A 19,198-nucleotide genomic window follows, 5' to 3' on the forward strand; every position below is an offset into this window, starting at 1 on the left:
TTATGGATGGCTGAAGACGTGGTACTTCTCGCTGCTGAGAATCTGCTCCCTCTTACTTGCACTGAGGTCACACAGACCTGCCTTATAAATATTTTTTAAAATCATATCAATCATGGCAAATATATGTTTCACCCATCCTTTTCTAGTGGTTTATTAACAATGAAAAAAAAAAAAGCTTAACAACTCACTTCCCATTAAAAAAAAATACAGCAAGCCTACCCACTGGTAAATGGACAAGTGGAAATTCTACCAGATAAAAATCTTGCATTTGAGCAAACACTACACATTTGAGAACCATCTGATAAATTAGAACTGAGTTAAAAGGAAAAATAAAGCTATCTATAATCTAGCATGCCACTGGGGAAAAAACATTACTGAGAATTATTTCCTTGATTCTGATGATTCCTGGACTGTTTTAAAATACTGTCCTTTTACTATTGAAGTCAATGCCGTCAGCTTATAAGCTTTGTCCTTTTACAGGAAATCACCTTAGAAAAAAAATTAAAGAAATAGAATCATCCTTTCCTGCAGGGGCCATAGAGCCATGTTAAAATAATGCATGACATAATCTATCTGCAGGGAAAAAATCCTCATCAGATAATGTTCAGATTAAATGATGGACAGGAAAGTAAAAAGACTGAAAGGTAAGTTTGCCATTCTTGGATATTTCTAACAAAATATTTTCAGAAGCAATGCTATTTATATTTATGCATGTTTAATAAAAGGACAGCTTAGAAAATCAGGTATATCACTGGTTAGACTTTTAGTGTTGCAAGCATAATGAGTTTCAGCCCAACACAATATGTACGTTTATCACTTCATGTTTGGGATTAAATAGAAAATTTCTAGGATAGCTCTCCCTTCCAATTCTCATTTTACATTTGAAGGGACTGTTCAGTTTCTTTTGTTGAATTTTGAAAGTGTATGTGAAAAAGATATTTAAAAATTTGGAGGCTTTGATTTGCTAAACTTAGAAGTCAGCAGCTACACAAACTGACATATCTCTTGGGTGCAGCTACCATTACTATGCATGAAGATCTTTTACATGCTATCATTTTTAATAACCTACCTTTCTCTGTTTGTTAGTACCGCAAAAATGTATTGTTTGAAAGCAAAGAACCAAAATACTTTTAAGAAACCCCAAGTGCATCAACATCAGGAACTTTATCACCAGGTTGTAAAGAAGAAATCTTACATTCTGTATACTGATGCTCCTGTACTGGGAACACTCTTTTATGAAAAGGTAGACTATGGATAATATTCAATATGCAATACTTGGAGAAGGCTATGATTCATTCTTTATTATAAAGTAGTAATACCTTGCAATTCCATAGCTGAACACCATTCATCCCCAAGGAGTCCAAAGCAATTAACTAACTTGCCATCTACAAGAATTATTTCTGTGCCTCTGAAATCCAATCAGTTTTTTGAACATAAGGCAGCAGCTGCTTAATTTTGAAAGACAACCACATTAAAAAATGAGACCATATGAGAAATAAGCATGTTTAATCAAAACCAGAGGGCAAATGTAGTCGGAACATGTTCAAACAGAATTCTGGCAGGAGGAGGTGGAGTGGGGAGATGAAAAGCTATGCAGAGAATGGTCTGTTACACCTGTACCATGCAGAAGCAGGTACTCTCAGCCTGAACTCCTGGGGACATCAGCAGCAGAAGAGGCAGCGTAGGCAGATCAACCACCATTTCCTAAACTAGGGTCCAGGATGCGCATCCTTCTCTCACAGCCTTCCCTACAGCTCTCCAGCATAAACTCTTCTCTGTTGGACACACTTGAACAGTCTGACTTGTTAAAACCTCTTAAGGAGCAGTGACTTATCAGATAATGTCAAGTCTGAATGCTTCACAAAACCGACGAGGTTGCTGTGGCCCTCAGCAGCATTCATTTGAAGAGAGCTATTTTCCTGCCACCTCATCTCCCAGGCTGTTCCAGTCTTCCCAGTCTTTCAAAATACCACAGCTCTGGGGCATTAAAACAAAATTTGACAAGACAAAATTTCTTTCCAGTGAGGAGCTCCAGAATCTAAGTCACCCCTACTGCTATTATCTTTAAAGGTATGTTTTGCCACATTAGCAAAAGCAAAATAGGCTTAATACATACAAAATGACTCAAAGTTTCTTCTAGTTTGTGAGCTTTGAAATTGAGCACTGAAATTGAACTGTTCATTCTGAACAGTGAAAGATTTACAGCCTAAAGGATGTTTTTCACTTCAGAGTTCACTGTAATTTTTAGTATCCGAATCCACTCAAAGCCCTTATCTGGCCACATACACCTGGATGATGGATGCTTCTTGTTACTGACTTACCAGCCTGTCTCCTTGGGAGACCAGAAACCCCTAGAGGATGGGCTCTATTAGTGGCTTTCTTCCCAGGGGTGTTTTAAATCAATGATTTGAATTCTCAAGCTACAATAGACTGTGGTACACTAGTGTAACCAAGAACAAAGGGAAATCTCTCTTTTGCTCTCTCTCTGCTGAAATTTTGCAGAGTTAGGTCATTTTATATTAGCACAACACACAAAAATAATTCTCCTGAAATGACTGAAGATGAAAGATTTTTATTAAGGACCAAGTATGGCTTTATTTGAGTAATACAAATTACTATTATTTATTCATGATTAGAGTAGGGGAAATGCATTCTGTACTTTTATAAGAATTTTAAGGCAAATGCTATGTTTATTGGATTAGCTGGTTTAAAATGGAAAAGGCAAACTCGAACAATAATACTATCTATTATCTAAAAACTTGATATCTGAAGTGCTGAATTATAAGGACACTTTCATTTTCAAAGCTGATTCTAGATGTAACAGCAGTAGCAAAGCCCTATAGATGCATGAGATTTAGCATCCTAACTTTCAGATGGTAAACTGAGGCATGGAGTGACTTAAGGTCTTGATCAGGCCACACAGTGAGTTCATGTGAGAAGATAAAACCCAGGTAGCCCTGACTTCTGTGCTCAAACCATTGGCTTTCATTGAATACACTACAGTACTCAGGCCCCTGCATGAGTTAAATTCCAGGACATGCCACGGCCCTGGCTGTGAACTGCCATGGGACGTGGCAACTACTCTCTCCTGCAACTACTGCAACACAATACTGAGAATAAGGAATATGGGATACCCTGGAGGAATGTAGGAGATATCACATGTCTGGAAAGTTGATGAGGTTTAGACTTACAGTCCAGATCTCCAATCCAGCATGACAGTTTTGAGAATGCTCCATCAAACGTACACAGGTATCATCTTTAGAAATCACTGGAAATGCTCTTCTGAGATCAGATAAGTGTTACACTAGAGTCTTCTGGGGACTCAAGCATTGTGTGTGCATTACACCTCTTAGGCAACTTTGATGGAGGCCCATCTCTACAGGCAAGCTCCAAGCTACTGGCTTTAATTTGTGTTGTGGTTGGCTTGGGCTAACAAGTAGAGGTTCTGATCACAAGTTAACAGCACACTGTAGTAACCAAGTCACAATGCTTGGACTCAATCCAAAATCCAAATTCTCTTCAACTATGCAAACAATGTTGTATATTTTTTCAGTTTGTCAAGATTTACGTCCTTCAACGAGAAATAATTGCACAAATAAATGAGTATTAAATTTTGTTTGAAGTGCATTTTTTCAGACTGAAAGCATTTTTTCCTTGGCATTTCTAATGATATATTTGCCAAAGTTTCTGTTTTCTGTTTTCAAGGTCAAGCTCTCCTGTGACAGAGCAAACTTAGATGAAGGGGGTAGGGGAAGCTGTCCATTAAACAGCCAGGATTTCATGGCAGTATAAAAGCATGTTTCAAAAGCCAGTGCTGAGGAAATTTCATTAAACTTCCTGTGGTGGGATTGGGGGATGGGAAGAATCAATGTCCTATCATGAGTGTGAAGAGACAAGTAGTGATGTTCCACAAACAGCAAAGCCTCAGGATTCCAGCTGCTCATAATTGCTAAACATAAAATACAATAGAAGTCAGGCACAAATTTTTTTGTGGATAAGTGTAATAATGCATTTACTGTACAGCTATTTGTGGGCTCTTCTTCATTAACAATCAGGGGACTGCTAATTTATTTGAGAAAATGAGGGCAACTCATAACTTCAGCATGACTACTACTCATTTGACAAAAACCTGTGCCCTCTAAGTAGCAGATTTCTTACTCAGTATGTGCTGTTCATTTCAGATAGTTTACTTTTTGAGATGGGACTGTATTTTGACAGAGGCTGACTGATGCACTTCAGAACTACAATAATAGTAATATTAAAATTATTCCTGTTGCAAATATTTCAGTGACTGAATTATGGAGTGACTGGAAGGACCAATTAGGGATTACCATTAATCACTAGTAAATAGTCCATGTGCAAGGTTTGCTTGTTTTTTCTGTCTTTTAGTGAATACTAATAAATGATTATTACATTAACAGAAAACAGAATCAAAGAACTTGAAATCCCTCATTTCACAGCTAACATTATCGTTGAGTATTGGCATTTTAACACGAGTACCTTGAACTGAGAGAAAAAAGTGTAAGAGACATACTAGTCCATCTGTTTCCTCAAACTGTCTTGTCTTGATAAGGTGGAAAATTAAAAATACCTGAACAATGGCAGTTCCCACCAACTTATGAGTGCTTTGCAAATCACAATTAAAAAAAAAAAAACCAAAACAAAAAACAAACCACAAAGTGTATCACCTTTTAACTGCTTCCTTTTATCCAACAACTCTCCATGAGGATAATCATATCAACCTGACACTCCAGTCTCTGGCACTGGATGCATAGAGGAATAATTTTGAGGGACCATGGTGCTTTAAATATTACTTTTGGCCATTGAGACAAACACAGACTGGTCTCCTGGGAGACAAGACAACAGTGAGACAGTGAAGTCTGTGTGAACCATAGGACAAAATTTCCCATATAATAGACCTCTGGATCTTTTCCAGCAATTCTGCTTTTGTAATTTCTGTCCCAAGTTTTTATCCTGCTCCTGCATTCTGCCAGTGTTCAAAGGGAGAAAAAGATGGGCCTGGAGCCACTGGCAGTAAACAAGGATCTCAGAACAAAGAGTTTGCACCAATCTGACTACCAAATCCAAACAGCGTTAGAGTAATCCCAGTGCAGTAAGGACTGTGATGGCATTTAGTGAGGTGGGAATGTGGAGATAAGAGTAATGTTGCAAAAGCATGAACATAAAGAACAGTATATTTTGGAAAATGGTTTCCATAAACAAAGTAAAGCTGATACTTGATCCAGTAATGCAGGGCATATTCATATCACTTAGACAATGATGTCCTGAAATATCTGTGTTTTTATCAGCCTTTTAACTTGCATCTGAATCTACCTCGCATATAAGGGTGTTTAAACTGTGTTTAAACTTGATGGCACACCTCTCCCAAGATAGTAGTGCCCATTACTTTCTCCTCCACCACACCAAAACTGTGGTGCCTGCTCAGTGAACTCGAGAAACATATGGTGCCTGCTAAGACAACATCTCCAGCTCCCAGCTCACTTCCAGACTCTCTCAAGGGCTTCATGGGAATAGAAAGGGGTTGGACTGTGAACTGCATGAAATGGTCATCTCTCTGAGTCTCCTCTTTTCTTGAGACCTATCAGAAATAGGCAGGAATTTACGTGCATTTGCACATATGTGTGTGTGTGTGTGTGAGCTGTAAATCCAAAGCTCCCATGTAGTGCAGTAGGATAGTCACATGCTAGGGAAGGGAGCGTGCAATTTACAGATTTCCCAGCTACAAAAGTGAGAGCTACAGAAGTTGGAGCTCCACAGCAAAGTAGCTCAAGAATTAGTATTTATGCAGTGAAGAAAAATCTAGCTACAGGTACAATTCCCCATTTTAATCCTACTCGATCATAATTTTCCTTCTCATACTCCTCTAGAACAAAACAATACCAGTTTCACAGAAACATCAAGGTTTACATTAACATATTTCTTACCAGAAGACTCTTTCCCAGGATGTTTTCCACGAGCTTGAAGTCATTACGTAATTGTTTGCTCTTGGAACTGGTGCCTTCCATCTCCTCATCAGCATAAAAGCGGAAATATAAGGATTCATCCTTAAATTCACTTTTCTCCAGGACTGGAAACAACATGTATGAAATACATGCATGCATTTACACAGAGAAAGAGAAACAAAAAAAGAAAGTTAAAGGAAATCCTAAATATTTCCCCAGTCTTTACAGAACAAAGACCAGATGCATCCCTATCAGTCAGCTATTCAGCTCTATATTTTTAAGCTACTACTGTATTTTAGGGGTGTACTTTTCTTCACAGTGCACAGTAGCTCATGATATGATGTTTGACCTCCCCGGCATGAAGAATGCACATAAAAAGTGAAAGATCCTCTTGGAAGAAAGAGGCTACTCAAAACCTTATGCTCCTTTCCCATGTCAAAATGAATATAGTAAAACTATAAATGAAGCAAAGAGGGGTAAAATGGCTGTTTAAAGCTAAGTGAGATGGCTAAAGAGACTAAGGCATTTCAACCTAAAAAGGAACTGAGGGGGAAATGAGATCTATAAAATTCTGGAAGGCATGACAAAGTTCTTTACCGCGTTTTCAAATACAAGACCTGAGGGCTTCAAATAAAAGCAGCAAGTGACAATTTTAAAATCTGAGGAACAACTTCTTCATTCAACTTGTACTTACGCAAAGGAACTCCTTGCCAAAGGATGCTATGAATGCCAAAAGTTTACATGGGCTCAAAACAGATCAAATTCTTTAAAGAAAAACAATTATTCTTACATTCTTATCAAGTACTATGCAAATTCTCTATTAGTTATTTACAATAATCTGCTCTCAAAAACACTACTCAAAACATGGAGAGCAAATGTTATTTATGACTAAAACTGGATGCTTCATTAGACAAATTACATTTTACTCTTAGGACTTTGTATGTGCTATTTGATACTGATACAGATGTGGTTTGTTTATTTTCCCAGTTTAGTAGCAGCATCACTGAGGATGGATGATTTCTAACTTGGCAATGTGGCACTTCAGATTTGGAAGCTTCAGAGATTCAGCACTGAAGACTGTGCTTGTTGTCCAAGTGGCAAGAACTAGACAATTTTACTTTGTACCTGACATTTCTTGGTGGTATTTCAGGACAGTACTTGGCTAGTGCATTGGTCTGATGGCTCTGAGAGAGATGCAGTGATAAAACATGCCGCTTCCAGCTTGTCTAATCACTTCAGGGCTCATCATAACTACTAGCAAGGGGACTCATTTGGGAAGGTACTAGGCTTAGACATTTTGTGTAGGCTCAAAGACTGCTTTTTAGAAGGACCTGCTGGGATGCCTGCACTTGTAAACACATCAGCATGTATGGCACAGCCCACAGAAAGGGGATTTTCAGACAGTCAGCTAATCTGACTGAAGTAAGAGCTTGTTTAATTGGCTGTGGGAAGTAATATTGATGCATTACCATGATGCATGAAGCCATTATTGCAGAGTCCAACACCCAGTGCAACAGCTTCCTCCCGAGTCTGACAGTCTCCCTAGAAACAAGAGGATAAATATTACATCTCAGACAACCTCCTAAGCTAAATTATTCCCCTTCCCCACTGCATAGCTTGTGGCTCTGAAATTAGCGCAATGCTCTTTGTAGGGAACAATAGCAAGAAATTAAAATAGCTACCCTGTTGCCCAAATCCCATTCATTCCTATATATAGCATCTCTTGTCTCCTACAGGAACTAGGAGGACAAAGACCAGGATTCTGGAAAGTAGTTGTTTAACCCACAAAGGGACATAATATCACCTCAATGCAAAGACTTTTTATTTGCAATCATAGTGTCAGACTTTAGGACCCATTAGCCACAGACAATAAAACTCATTCTTAGAGAAAGAAGTTGAGAGATCTTATCTATATTCAATCAAAGGGAGTAAACCTAGCATATGTGAACTCCAAAGGTCAGACTGGTTAAAACTGCAGTGGTATTCTTTTCTTACACAGCAGACCTACAAACAAAGGCTTCAGTTTCTTACCACCTGAAGCCTTGTGCGTAGTATTTCAACAGAGATACCAAAGGTGACTTGCAAATTCACAAATTTACCTGAAATGGCAGCATTAAGTTCTGCATCTATAATTCAGTTAAATACAAGAAATGCCTAGTTTTCTTTACGTATCTGCTAATTTGCAGTCACAAGTGAAGACTTTACAAACATGCTGGTTGTAATTTTTGGGCAGACATATAAGTTCTAAATAGTGCTGGTAAAAATCAGCAGGCACAATTGGTCTTACCCAGATGAAAAACATTGTTTAACACTGGTCACTTGATGCAAGATTACCTGCTTCCTGGTCCCCAAACAGGCACAAGAGAACCTGGGATCTGCTATCTCACTAAGAGCAGTTGGTCAGCTCATTCCAGCAGGTAGTGGACCTGCTGCTTTGGCAGAGGAGCAATTTCAGCGTATTACTTTCAGTCCTACTAAATTAGAAACTGTACCCCATACAAGTATTACACCTTCTTCTTTCCCCTCCATCTGGAGAACTAGATATCCTGAAGCTCTAGCAGCCACTGCAGAGTAGCATACTGACTTTGTTTTAAGCAAGCCAGCTTGCAGACCAAGAGCCTTCTGATCTTGTCAGCAGAACATCAGTCCTACTTCAAGTCCTACTAAGGAGAGCAGTAGCTATTTGCCAGGCAAATACTGGCAAAGAACATTGCTATGGTGTAAAGATACTATTTAAATACAGGATAAAACAGAATCAGCTCTTGCCAATCAGCAGCACTTACTGGCTCTTGTTGAAAAGACTTTCTGAGAGCAAAAAAAAGGCATGACATTTACAAATTAAGAACTAAACACTGTTGACTTGGTAGGAAAAAGACCAAGGCAATTCTGGAGGAACTGCATCATTATGCAATCACACAAGGAAAGCCAAGAAGAGGGCTTTAATAAACCTGAAGTTTAACTTTTACTATAAACTAATTCCAAGTCTTCGTAAGTCTTTCCTCATTTTCAACATCCTGTCATGCAACAATTCTCAACACTCGCTTTGTGTTACTTTATGGGATAAATGAGTAGTTTATTTTACAGAGGCTGGGACTTAAAAATCTAATTTATTCTTTCAACTGTAAATAAACTAGAGGAGAAATGCCTTCTAATATTACTCTCTTAACCCTTAGGGATCTACTTTTGTTTTAGGCAACAAAATCTTTGTGTAGGAAGGCTCTAAACCAGACTTGGCTACTTCTGATGATGATAATTGGCCTCAAAACATTCTCCTAGCAAAACAGCATTCTCTAATTATAAAATATAACTTAAAATAGATCATTTCAGCTCACCTGTAAGTACTTCTAAATGTTATGTAGCAATTTGTCCAAAGACAGTGAAAGCAGTAACAAAAGTCTTAAGAAAAAAAAAAACTGCTTACAATCAACAATCATGACAGAACGCGTCTCATAACTTTTTCATACAGAAATTGGATGTGAAACTAGGTACACTGGTTTTGACAAGATAATTTATGTTTACTCAGATACAATCACTGAATTTGAGTCAGCAGAGTAAAAGAAATAGTTTATAGTCAGTACCATAGTGAAGAAACATGTCCAGAGCACACTACTATTATTACTATTACTACTGCTACCATTACTATTATTATTGTTGTCTAGTTCTGGTAAGGATATGATGTCTAAAGCCCTAATCATGGTCCATGGCTGATTGTTTTGAGATGCATAAGCCCAGAAGTTAAGATGGTCTCTGACCTAGGTTGTTTACAACCCACATGTAGGAGAAAAGAAAGCAGATGAACACAGGTAAGTTAAGAACAGCAACCAAACTGCTTTTAAATATTTTGTTGATATCATGGAAAAGAACCGTTTAAGATTATGCAGGTCTCCTTCCAAGTGGGAAGGAAGCCTAAGTCAATGCAATGCACAGAGGTGCCATATATGTACTGCAATAAAAGGAAGGAATGGATGGATGGATGGATAGAAGGAAAGAGATAAGAGACATGCTGGAGCAAAAGACCTAAAGAATCTTACCAGCAGGTTTCTACTTTGCATTTATCCCTTTATTTCCATTCTACTTTTCATATTTCATTTAAGTTTTAGATTTAGACTGGGGATTCAACTGGTAGTATTTTATCACAGATCATTTCTGGAGGTCTGGATATAAATCTTCAGCCAGATGACCAAAGTACTGTTTTTGTGGCAGTGCAGTCTTTTAGCGCACCCTCAGTAGCACCCAAGACTCTGTGAAATACAAGACTTCTGACATTTGTGAGGTCTGTGTTTCTCTTTGTTCTCAGCCTACTGGCAGTGGGAGAAAGATTAGTTTGTAAAATGAAGTTGAGAGGGTCCAGAATCAATGAAAGAATGAACCCCTTCCCTTCAAGGATCACCTCTAAATATACGTAGAGACTATAATATAATTCACAGACACTTTCAGTCTAAATCCATTGATATGGATCAGATATTTCTCCTTTCAGGCTCTGACTGCTGAAACCATTTCTGTTACATTCAAAAGGTCACTAAAGTAATAACTACAGAGAACTCTAATACAGCATTATGTTTTCCAGGATTTTACTTTTTGCCTCTAGAAGAGGCATAAACACCTCCATCTCCAATGAGCACTTATGCTCATCTGTGATTCTCTCCACTATCATACTTAATGCTTTATTTTAGTGTTTTATGCACAGTTCGGCTAAGACATACTATGGGGATAACTGCAATAGGATCCAGCTATTGTGAAGAGCTATAAACAATAAAAAGACATCAAGCAAATTCAGCATCAAATCTCCAAGTGACTAGGAAATCCCTTGACCATCCTCCCTCTCATGCAAAAACTCCCTCATAGTGAATAATCTGTGCTAGCATATCACAGGGCACTTTATTAATAAACCTGATAGTCAGAGATGCTCAGCTCCTACAGATCCCTGGTATCTACAGAGCCACAAATGCACTGCACATCTAATAATACAGCTCTTAATGCCTATCCAGTCCCAGACTCTGAGTGCATACAATACATAGGGGATAACAACATACATCACATTTAAATACAACTGTTCAAATATACACAAGATCCTCGCTGAGGACCCAAATTATCTCTTGTTGGAAGTATAATAGCCAACAAATTCCATGTAGGAGGACCAGAGTATGAAATACAATTGACACCATTTCTTTGATTATAAAAAAAGTTCTTACTCTTTTGCTCTGTTCAGTCTTATGAATATTTGTAAAGGTCAAGGAAATGAAAAGCAGTTTTCTTATTAGGGAGGGCTCCTACTGGCATTTATAGTCTAAATTGCAAACAGAAATGAGAGAGACTGTCCTTCAAGACAGTCATCCCTATATCAATAAATCTAACAGAAACAATAGTCCTCACTTTCTTTGTGTACCACTGCTAAGCTAAAATCATCATGCAAATTGATTGTCAGAAACATAAATAAATATATCCCAGCATTTTTGTGTAACAGGTAGTTATCAGATCAGACACCATCACCAAGATTTTCAAGAAGAGATGCCTAAAGTTAAACTGAAAGATAGATATTTGAGCAGTTAATAAATGCACTACTCTGCAAAAGGTTGAGTATTCATTAGCTCCCACTAAAATATGTTGTTAGCTAATATGGCCAAAGTATGAATGGTTGCTAGAAAATAGTTCAATCTAGTATGAAAACTCCAAGCAAACCCCCATGAAAATTACTATTTGTAAGGATCTACGAGCAAAGATTAATTTAGCCACATAGAGAGAAATTAATCTAAGTCATAGACAGTGATTTAAATGTTTAACAATGTTCCCCTTTAACTGAGCACAGAAGAAATTTCCCTCATCTTTGCATCTGTATACATATACGTATGCACATATATACAAAATAAAAATTACAGAGTATTCTGTATCTCCATATCTGGCTTTAGTACATTCTACTTCAATCTTAATGTAAAGTTCAGTAAACAGGAGAACTAACAGCCACATTAACCTACCAGAATGAAGAAAAACTGGGAGAGAAATGAGCTACCTTTTCCAGACCAAGAGCTGATGCTTTACTTTGCTGAGTCTTTTTACTGCCCACAGCTCTATGATTAACTATTATATTGGCCAGATTAGCCTGATTACATCTCTCTTCTTTGGCCAAAGCAGGCTTCCCCCCGCCCCCAGCTCTCCATAAAGACGACACAGTTAAATCACATGTAACTGATATGGCAACCAGTACTAATATCCTTGCTCTCTTCTATGCACATAACAGGAAAACAATTGATTACTCCATTCTCATTCAGTTATTTGGCACAGAACAACCCTAAATCATATCAATCTTATTAATGTAGGAGGATGTCAAATGCAATTGCAGGAAACATTTCTGAAGGACAACATCCCTGGTTGTCAGAGGTCTGATTCTCATTCAAACTAGCCTCCCTTTATGTCATTTTGGCAGTACACGAGTTAGGGTGACTGTGAATCCGACCATCATTTAAGACAAAACCAGAATGTGCAGTTGACTCTATAATGATGAGCAACATGGCACACTCTCCCTCTAGATTGCTTTAGAATATCATAGCTAAATTTTTAATTTCCCAAGCCACAAGCTCTTCTCTGTAATTACAAGGCAAATGTGGGGCAACTACAATTTCTAAGGACAACCGTGCAGTTGTTGGTGTAAAACTCTAGATTCATTTTTCAATAAAACTGTACCACACCTATACTAAATGAGATCAAAATTGCTTTAAATGTCTTCCAAATATCACAAGAAATAGAAAAGATCCCCAAGAACAGCCAGTTCACCATTCTAGGGCTAACAAAGAACTTTCCTCCTCTTTATGCTGCCAAATAACAAGTTTTCACCAAATGAACAATAACAGAGAGCATAAGATTATAAATTCAAAGAATCAGAATATATTTAATTATGTTGTAATATTCTCTAGATAAATGTGGTTTATTTACTTTTAAATGGAACTGAAAAATTAAGCTCCTTGTCAATGACAGTAGTATCTTAAAATTTTCTTACCTGTGCAATAAGCCAATCCACTAGTTTACTTGCAGGGATTACTGATTTGTAGGTCTTTAGGTGGTAGTCACGGTCTCTAATTAAGAGAGAGAGTTCAGGGAAAATCAGAAAAAAAAGGTAAATGTTTCTTTTACACTGTAAACCTACATATACTATTGTGACCTATTATTTTTAAGTTGAGGAAGGAAGAATTATAAATGGGGTAAAAAATGAGACTTCCAGCCACAAATGAATAAGACAAAGAGTAAGAAACAGATATCCTTTTTTCTCTAGAAGAACTAGTTTTTAAACTTTTCTAACAACTTGAATTAGGGAGATATTTCAGATCAATACAGAGCAGTGTTATTTCAAATTTCTCTCCATGTTGTTTCAAGCCATCTTCAGTGAGCTCATATTCCTGCCAGAGGCAACCAGGACATTCTTTTCACAGATATACTGAGCTGCTGCTTTAACTCAGGTTAGAATATTGCCACCATCAGTTCTGTTGCAAATCACATCCTTCTGACTGGAAGTCATCTTCTAATTTCCATCCTAAATCCATTCATGTCCAGTTTACATTTATTGGCTCACTGCCAGCCCCATCTATAAGCTTAAATATTTCTTCTCTAGTGTTTACCCATCAATGTATTCATAGACAGTGACCCTACATATTCCCTCTGTGCCCCCCTTTCGTTAGGCTCACTGAATTAAGCACCTTTTAGCCTAGTCTGTCAAGAGAGATGTTCCCAGTACTCCACACCTGTTCAGATTTTACTTCCTTTAACAAAGTATCACAGAGTAGCCAGATACAAATAGAGTACACAGTGTTCTTTTATGGCATTAGATAATTTCAGCCATTGTAAATAAATAAAAAAAAAAAAGTAGTGTATTTAGGTCTTGTAACACAACTTGCACCATCTCACACACAGCCCTTGTAGAGAGCAGCACTGTTCCTGAAATAAGGAAAAGAAACCCTATTGTAACTTGCTGCTTTTTTTGCAGTTTTCTTCCATTCCTCTTCTCAGAGCCATGGAGATAATTGATGTTTTTAGTCTTTCATAAAATACTTCTAAAGAATTTTGATACAAATATAAGAGGACTATGTGACTCGGGACATTGGGCTCTAACACCTTTCACCTCCAGGTCACTGGATTTAATCCAGTTCATGAAAGAATGAAAAGCTCTTTCCATTTTAAGGCTGTTTACTGGCCCCTGTGAAACAAGTTCTGTGGTCTTGATCCAGTTCCTAGTTCCACATCACAAAAGCCATTACCACAATTAATTTGCATTAATTGGCTCCCTCTTGTTGAGAGTCTCAGTAGAGAGGCCAAATGCTGAAAGGGCTATAAAGAATTAATTCCTCTCACCCTTGGAGGTGGTCCTTCTATTTCAAGCTTGAGGTCCACTGGCATGACTGTGGAAGGAAACTTTCACAGCCACTGTGACTGTTTTACAGTCCGGATGTATCTACACAGCAGCTCAAGAGAAGACTTTATTCTTCAGTTCTGTCAAATCAGCCTCTTTCATTAGCACCACCCTATTTGATATTTCCTTTTTTCTAAAAATCTAACATGAAACCAGCATCTAAAATTCATCCTACTCATGTTCCTTTTACTAATCATCTACAGATACAAATATGTTGTGACTGGCTTTTGTAAATAAATGCAGCAGAAATGCCTGCGTGTTTGCAGAATGCAGGGTGTGAGAAATTAGAAAGGGAAGCAGGACTTTCAGAACTTGGAAAAAAAACCCCAGCCAAACAACAACAACAACAAAATGACAGCATTTCCAGAAATATGTGTCCTCAGAACAAAAGCTTTCCTCATAGTGCTTACACACATTTTTCGACTTGTCTTCCAGTAATGTGCTAAACCCAGCACAAAGCTGTGGGAGTTTTCTGGGTAGTTCCTGCCCCCCCCCCTTTATCTTGAGAAAATGTGCTTTTGAAATGTCAGAATAATAAAGGAAAACATAAAAATATTGAGTACTAATGAGTAGGAGTTTCCAGACTGTGAGAAGCAACTCCCAACATTTTCATATAGATGCTGACATACATAGAGCTAGAGTTTTGAATAAGCTGGCATCAGGATCTTGGTCCAAAGCCCAGTCTTTCACTGCTTGTAGTTAAATGCTTGTCAGGGTGAATATTTCAACACTAGTTCACTGACTTTTCCTCCCATTTAAATCTTGCCTGAACAGGAGTAGAGCATGAATTGTAGAATATTATCCAGAACCATGAGCTGCAGGTGAATAGTCAAATACAGATGTGGAAACCATTGAAATTTTGGCAGAAACTTGCTGCCCTAGAGAAACTACAGGAATGTAATGTTCTTCACAGGGTCTAGCCCATCTACTCACTGAAGTATTGTCCATCACATGTGCAAGTGGGAGCAAGTTCTCCCACCCTCACAACTTCCCTGAAGTAGATGAGAGACATATTCAGAACCTTCTCTACATCTAAGATTTTTCAAAATGTTTTACTTTTTACATATCAACCCCCAAAGAAGCATTCTTTGTTTCCAGTGGGGTATATCAGCTTGTCCTCCAAAGTACATCAGTGTCAGAGTTTACTTAAAGAAAATTATAAAGGCAACTCCCAGGTTTCCAGGGAAGACAACTAAGCAAAATTAGGTCCCAAGGTTTTCAATGTAATAATTGAATTTTGAGATTTATGATTCCTCCAGATCCTCTTGGCACATGCACCTGCTACTCCAAGCAGCTTTGCCAATTTTCTAGAAGGAAGGTTGCACCAGAAAAGTAGGCCTCACCAATCTTGCTAGCAAGATTGCAGGGATCAGCAATCTGAAGATGGCAGATAAAGCAGTGGTCCAAAGGCACAGCAGAAAGTAATAGGCTTTGCACAACTAACTTGGCTAAAAGCTAGCTCCTTTAGGCTAACATGAGGCTTGTCAGAGGCAAAAAGACATGATAAGAAGACATGAAAGGATGACAGCCTAGGAGATTCAGTTTTCTAACAGGGAGATAGAAGGAAGAATGAGTAGGAAAGAGAATGGCAGGAAGAAGAGCCTAAATATACTGAGAACATTAAGTCTATCCAGAAGGATCTTAAGATTTCTGAGAGTCTGCTATTTTTCACTAGTCATATACAATTTAGATTCATGCTGTCACTAACACAGATTAACCCTGATATTAGAAGATTCTCCAGCTGGGATTCTATTACAAAAATAGAACATTGATAAAACACCACAAGACAGGCCTATGGTAGTTATTTTCTCCTTGTTGATTCCCTCAAGCATAAGACCACATCCCTTTCAGTTTGTGGGTACCCTGAGGTCAGTGAAGTTTTTTGAGCTTCACTTACCATTACTCCTACTCTGCATGTGAATTGCCATCTTAAGAGGTAAAATGTGTATGTGCAAATACACACATGCATATACATAACCATTTTGCCTACCAAGGGCTGCATCATGCTTTCCTGCTCTCTCCATACCCTTTAGGCTGACTGAAATCTATACTATTGTAGAACAGCTATTCTGGGGAAAAAAACCCCCAGAGATCTAACTAAGCAAATTTATGACTGATGAACTGTAACTATCTTTGCAGCTCCTTTTAACATGCCAATAGCATCTCTCACTGAAACATCAGTTGTACAACTCAGGGACAGTTGTACAACAGATTTTAACAAGAGGTTAGTTTTGTTGAGTTTGGGACTCCAGCCATGCCCACCTGAGGTTTTTTTCTTCCTCATCAGTTTTTTTTATGTAAAAATGAAGTTCTCCTAAGTGAAAATGCCTGATTTTCAATCATAAACACCTTAACACAACACCTACATGCTTCACGGTGGTTTCCATTATAGGCCAGAAATGTTCATCTGATGTCACAGTAAGCGAACAACATCTGAAAATCATCTCCTGGGATCTGGGAAGAGAGTTAACTAGCGCCTGCAGATTATCTCTATTCTTTAGCATTTATTATTACAGAGCCAAGTTCTGAACATTCCACCCAAAATTTTCAGGGTTTTTTCAAATTACAGCTTCAGGTGTTGTTCCACTTCAGATTGGTTTTTGTTTGTTTAGGGTGCTTTGAATGAAAGAATCCTAGCATCACATTGGAATCTGTTTATATCACTTTAGTATCTGTTTACATTTTCTATAACCCAAATAATACAGCAGCTACAATCACACCACACAGTCTGCCCTGAATCAGCACTCACTTGTTAATCACACCCACTTTAACTCACAGAAAATGCCAGAGTAAACAAATAAACTTGTGTCACACTAACAGCTCACTGAACTGATAAACGAAGCAAATGTCAGGAAGACTGTAACATTAGCCTTTCAGTCTCCCAGAACCCAGTTCCAACATCCTCCAGCAGAAGTACAACTACAGATCTAAACTGTGGAGATCGAAGGGTAGTAAAAGAGCTGAGAAAATGCAGAAAATTACTGTTTTATAACAAAGCCAGATAATATATAGAAGAGGATCATGAAGGTGAACTTACTTTACCACTGGAGTATATAGGCAGTGTAGTCGGCAGTAGAGCCTTACACCCTGAAGAAGGAAAAATAAATGGTATTATCAGTTTTTTTCCTTTTCAGAGAAACACTGACTAGCTAAAGCTAGCAAAACCTGGACATTGACGTCTCTACTCAGCTGGAATTATCTATTGATTAACTGTTTTTCAGAACAGTTCCCTTATCTTCTCTGTCAAACATTTTTTCTTCTTTTCCTGCCTTCAGAAGCCAAAAAACTCCATTCTTTTATCTCTAATCACCTCCATTCCAACAATTTCTCCATTAATTCCTCCTCACAATTAACCCACTAACTGATGTCCATAAGAAGAAATCCAATTTATTAAAAGGTATACAGGCAGATATGGGATCAACAGAACTCATTTGACATACAATTACCAGGAACAGCAGTTAAATATTGATCTCTTCTATCTCCCTGAACCATAACGTCCAGATTTTCAACAGACATGCTGTATTATGGCCTACTGTTTTCTTTTAAGACCTTTCATTACTATATTAGGATTGTAATCAGCAGTCTTGGGTGCAGCCACAACTGTATTGTTATTTATTGCTAAGCTCTGCTTCCTCCTCCCTAGAGTAAATGTCTCCTATGGCATTAGGATGGATAGCTTAATACAACAAAGATAAACAGCATTACAGATCTCCTATACAACAGGTCAACGACATTCAGAGGCAGAGCAAACTCTTTTGCTGCAAATCACAAGGTTCCAACTAAGAATGATAATACAAACCTTGGACATGATGTCTTCCAACTCACTTCTTGGCTTGTACGTTCCATCATCATAGCGAAATCTGTACATCACCTGCTCATTCTTAAACTGATGCTTATCTGAAACTAAAACAACAATATGATAATTAAAATTAGTCTTTTCTCCCCTGCCATGTTCTTCATAGGCCAGTTGGTATGTCTACACCTAAGTATTTGCTGGTATCATTTTCTGAAGAGAGGACTCAGCTCTTCAAATTTCCCCTTATTGTGTATACACACGCTTATGTGCACTTCTGAATAGCTCCACCAACAAAAGCAGTTTTCTAAAATACTGCAGCTCAAATAAAATTTAAAGTTCTTCTTTTTACACCAGGTTCAATTTATGTAAGGCTTTGGAAACAGTCCTTGTGAAGGCAAATGGGACCATTTGACATTTTTCGGTAAGTTTTGAACAAGGTGCCTGCAAATTCCCACAACAGTTACCACAGCGCTAAAGTCATTCTTGCAGTTGCCCAAAGTTCCACAACTCCAAAAGCAGAAGCATGCTGGTGGAAGAAACTACAGCTGTTAGAGGTATTCTTCTACCATGGTTCTTGTATTTACTAGTGAGTTTCTTCTAAAAATTAGTATTTTTGAGAGACTGCTTTTTCACCCAGAGTAGCTATTCCACAGTAGGGCAGTTAAAATCTTATTGGGTAATACTATATACCGTTAGGCTTTAAAGGCAAGGACACAAAAGATGTTTCAGTGTCATAAGGACCCATTTCAAAAGAAGCATAGGCCAAAATCAGAAAAGAGTTGAAAACCATACCCAGTTTCAAACAGATTTATCCAATGCACCAGACTGGAAGAGGGTTGAAGTCTATATCCAATTATATGTAGGTTTATCCTGTCTCTATTCCAAGGTAACCTATTTCAATAGAACATGGAGGTAGGAAACCCTCATACTGAGGATAGTAATCTAGTAACTAGTAGAAATTATTTGTGTCACTGATTAGTAAATAAGTGGTAATTATAAATAAAAAGTGCCAATGACTATTCAAATTCAAAATAAGTAATAAAG

At 37.9% G+C, this 19,198-nt stretch overlaps 1 protein-coding gene across 2 annotated transcripts in view; it reads right to left on the minus strand.

Annotated features, from left to right (window-relative positions):
- The window catches only part of PREX1 (phosphatidylinositol-3,4,5-trisphosphate dependent Rac exchange factor 1), a 175,914-nt gene that overhangs the window by 35,382 nt on the left and 121,334 nt on the right, over positions 1–19,198 (minus strand). For both annotated transcript variants that reach the window (XM_075018909.1, XM_075018903.1), the window contains exons 12-16: positions 18,158–18,261; positions 17,396–17,445; positions 12,955–13,030; positions 7,433–7,505; positions 5,946–6,088 (exon numbers count right to left, since the gene is read on the minus strand). In XM_075018909.1, coding sequence (XP_074875010.1) covers positions 5,946–6,088; positions 7,433–7,505; positions 12,955–13,030; positions 17,396–17,445; positions 18,158–18,261 — 446 coding nt within the window. The remainder of the gene's footprint in view (positions 1–5,945; positions 6,089–7,432; positions 7,506–12,954; positions 13,031–17,395; positions 17,446–18,157; positions 18,262–19,198) is intronic.

Source organism: Buteo buteo, chromosome 2, assembly GCF_964188355.1.
Source record: "Buteo buteo chromosome 2, bButBut1.hap1.1, whole genome shotgun sequence".
Classification (NCBI taxonomy): domain Eukaryota; kingdom Metazoa; phylum Chordata; class Aves; order Accipitriformes; family Accipitridae; genus Buteo; species Buteo buteo.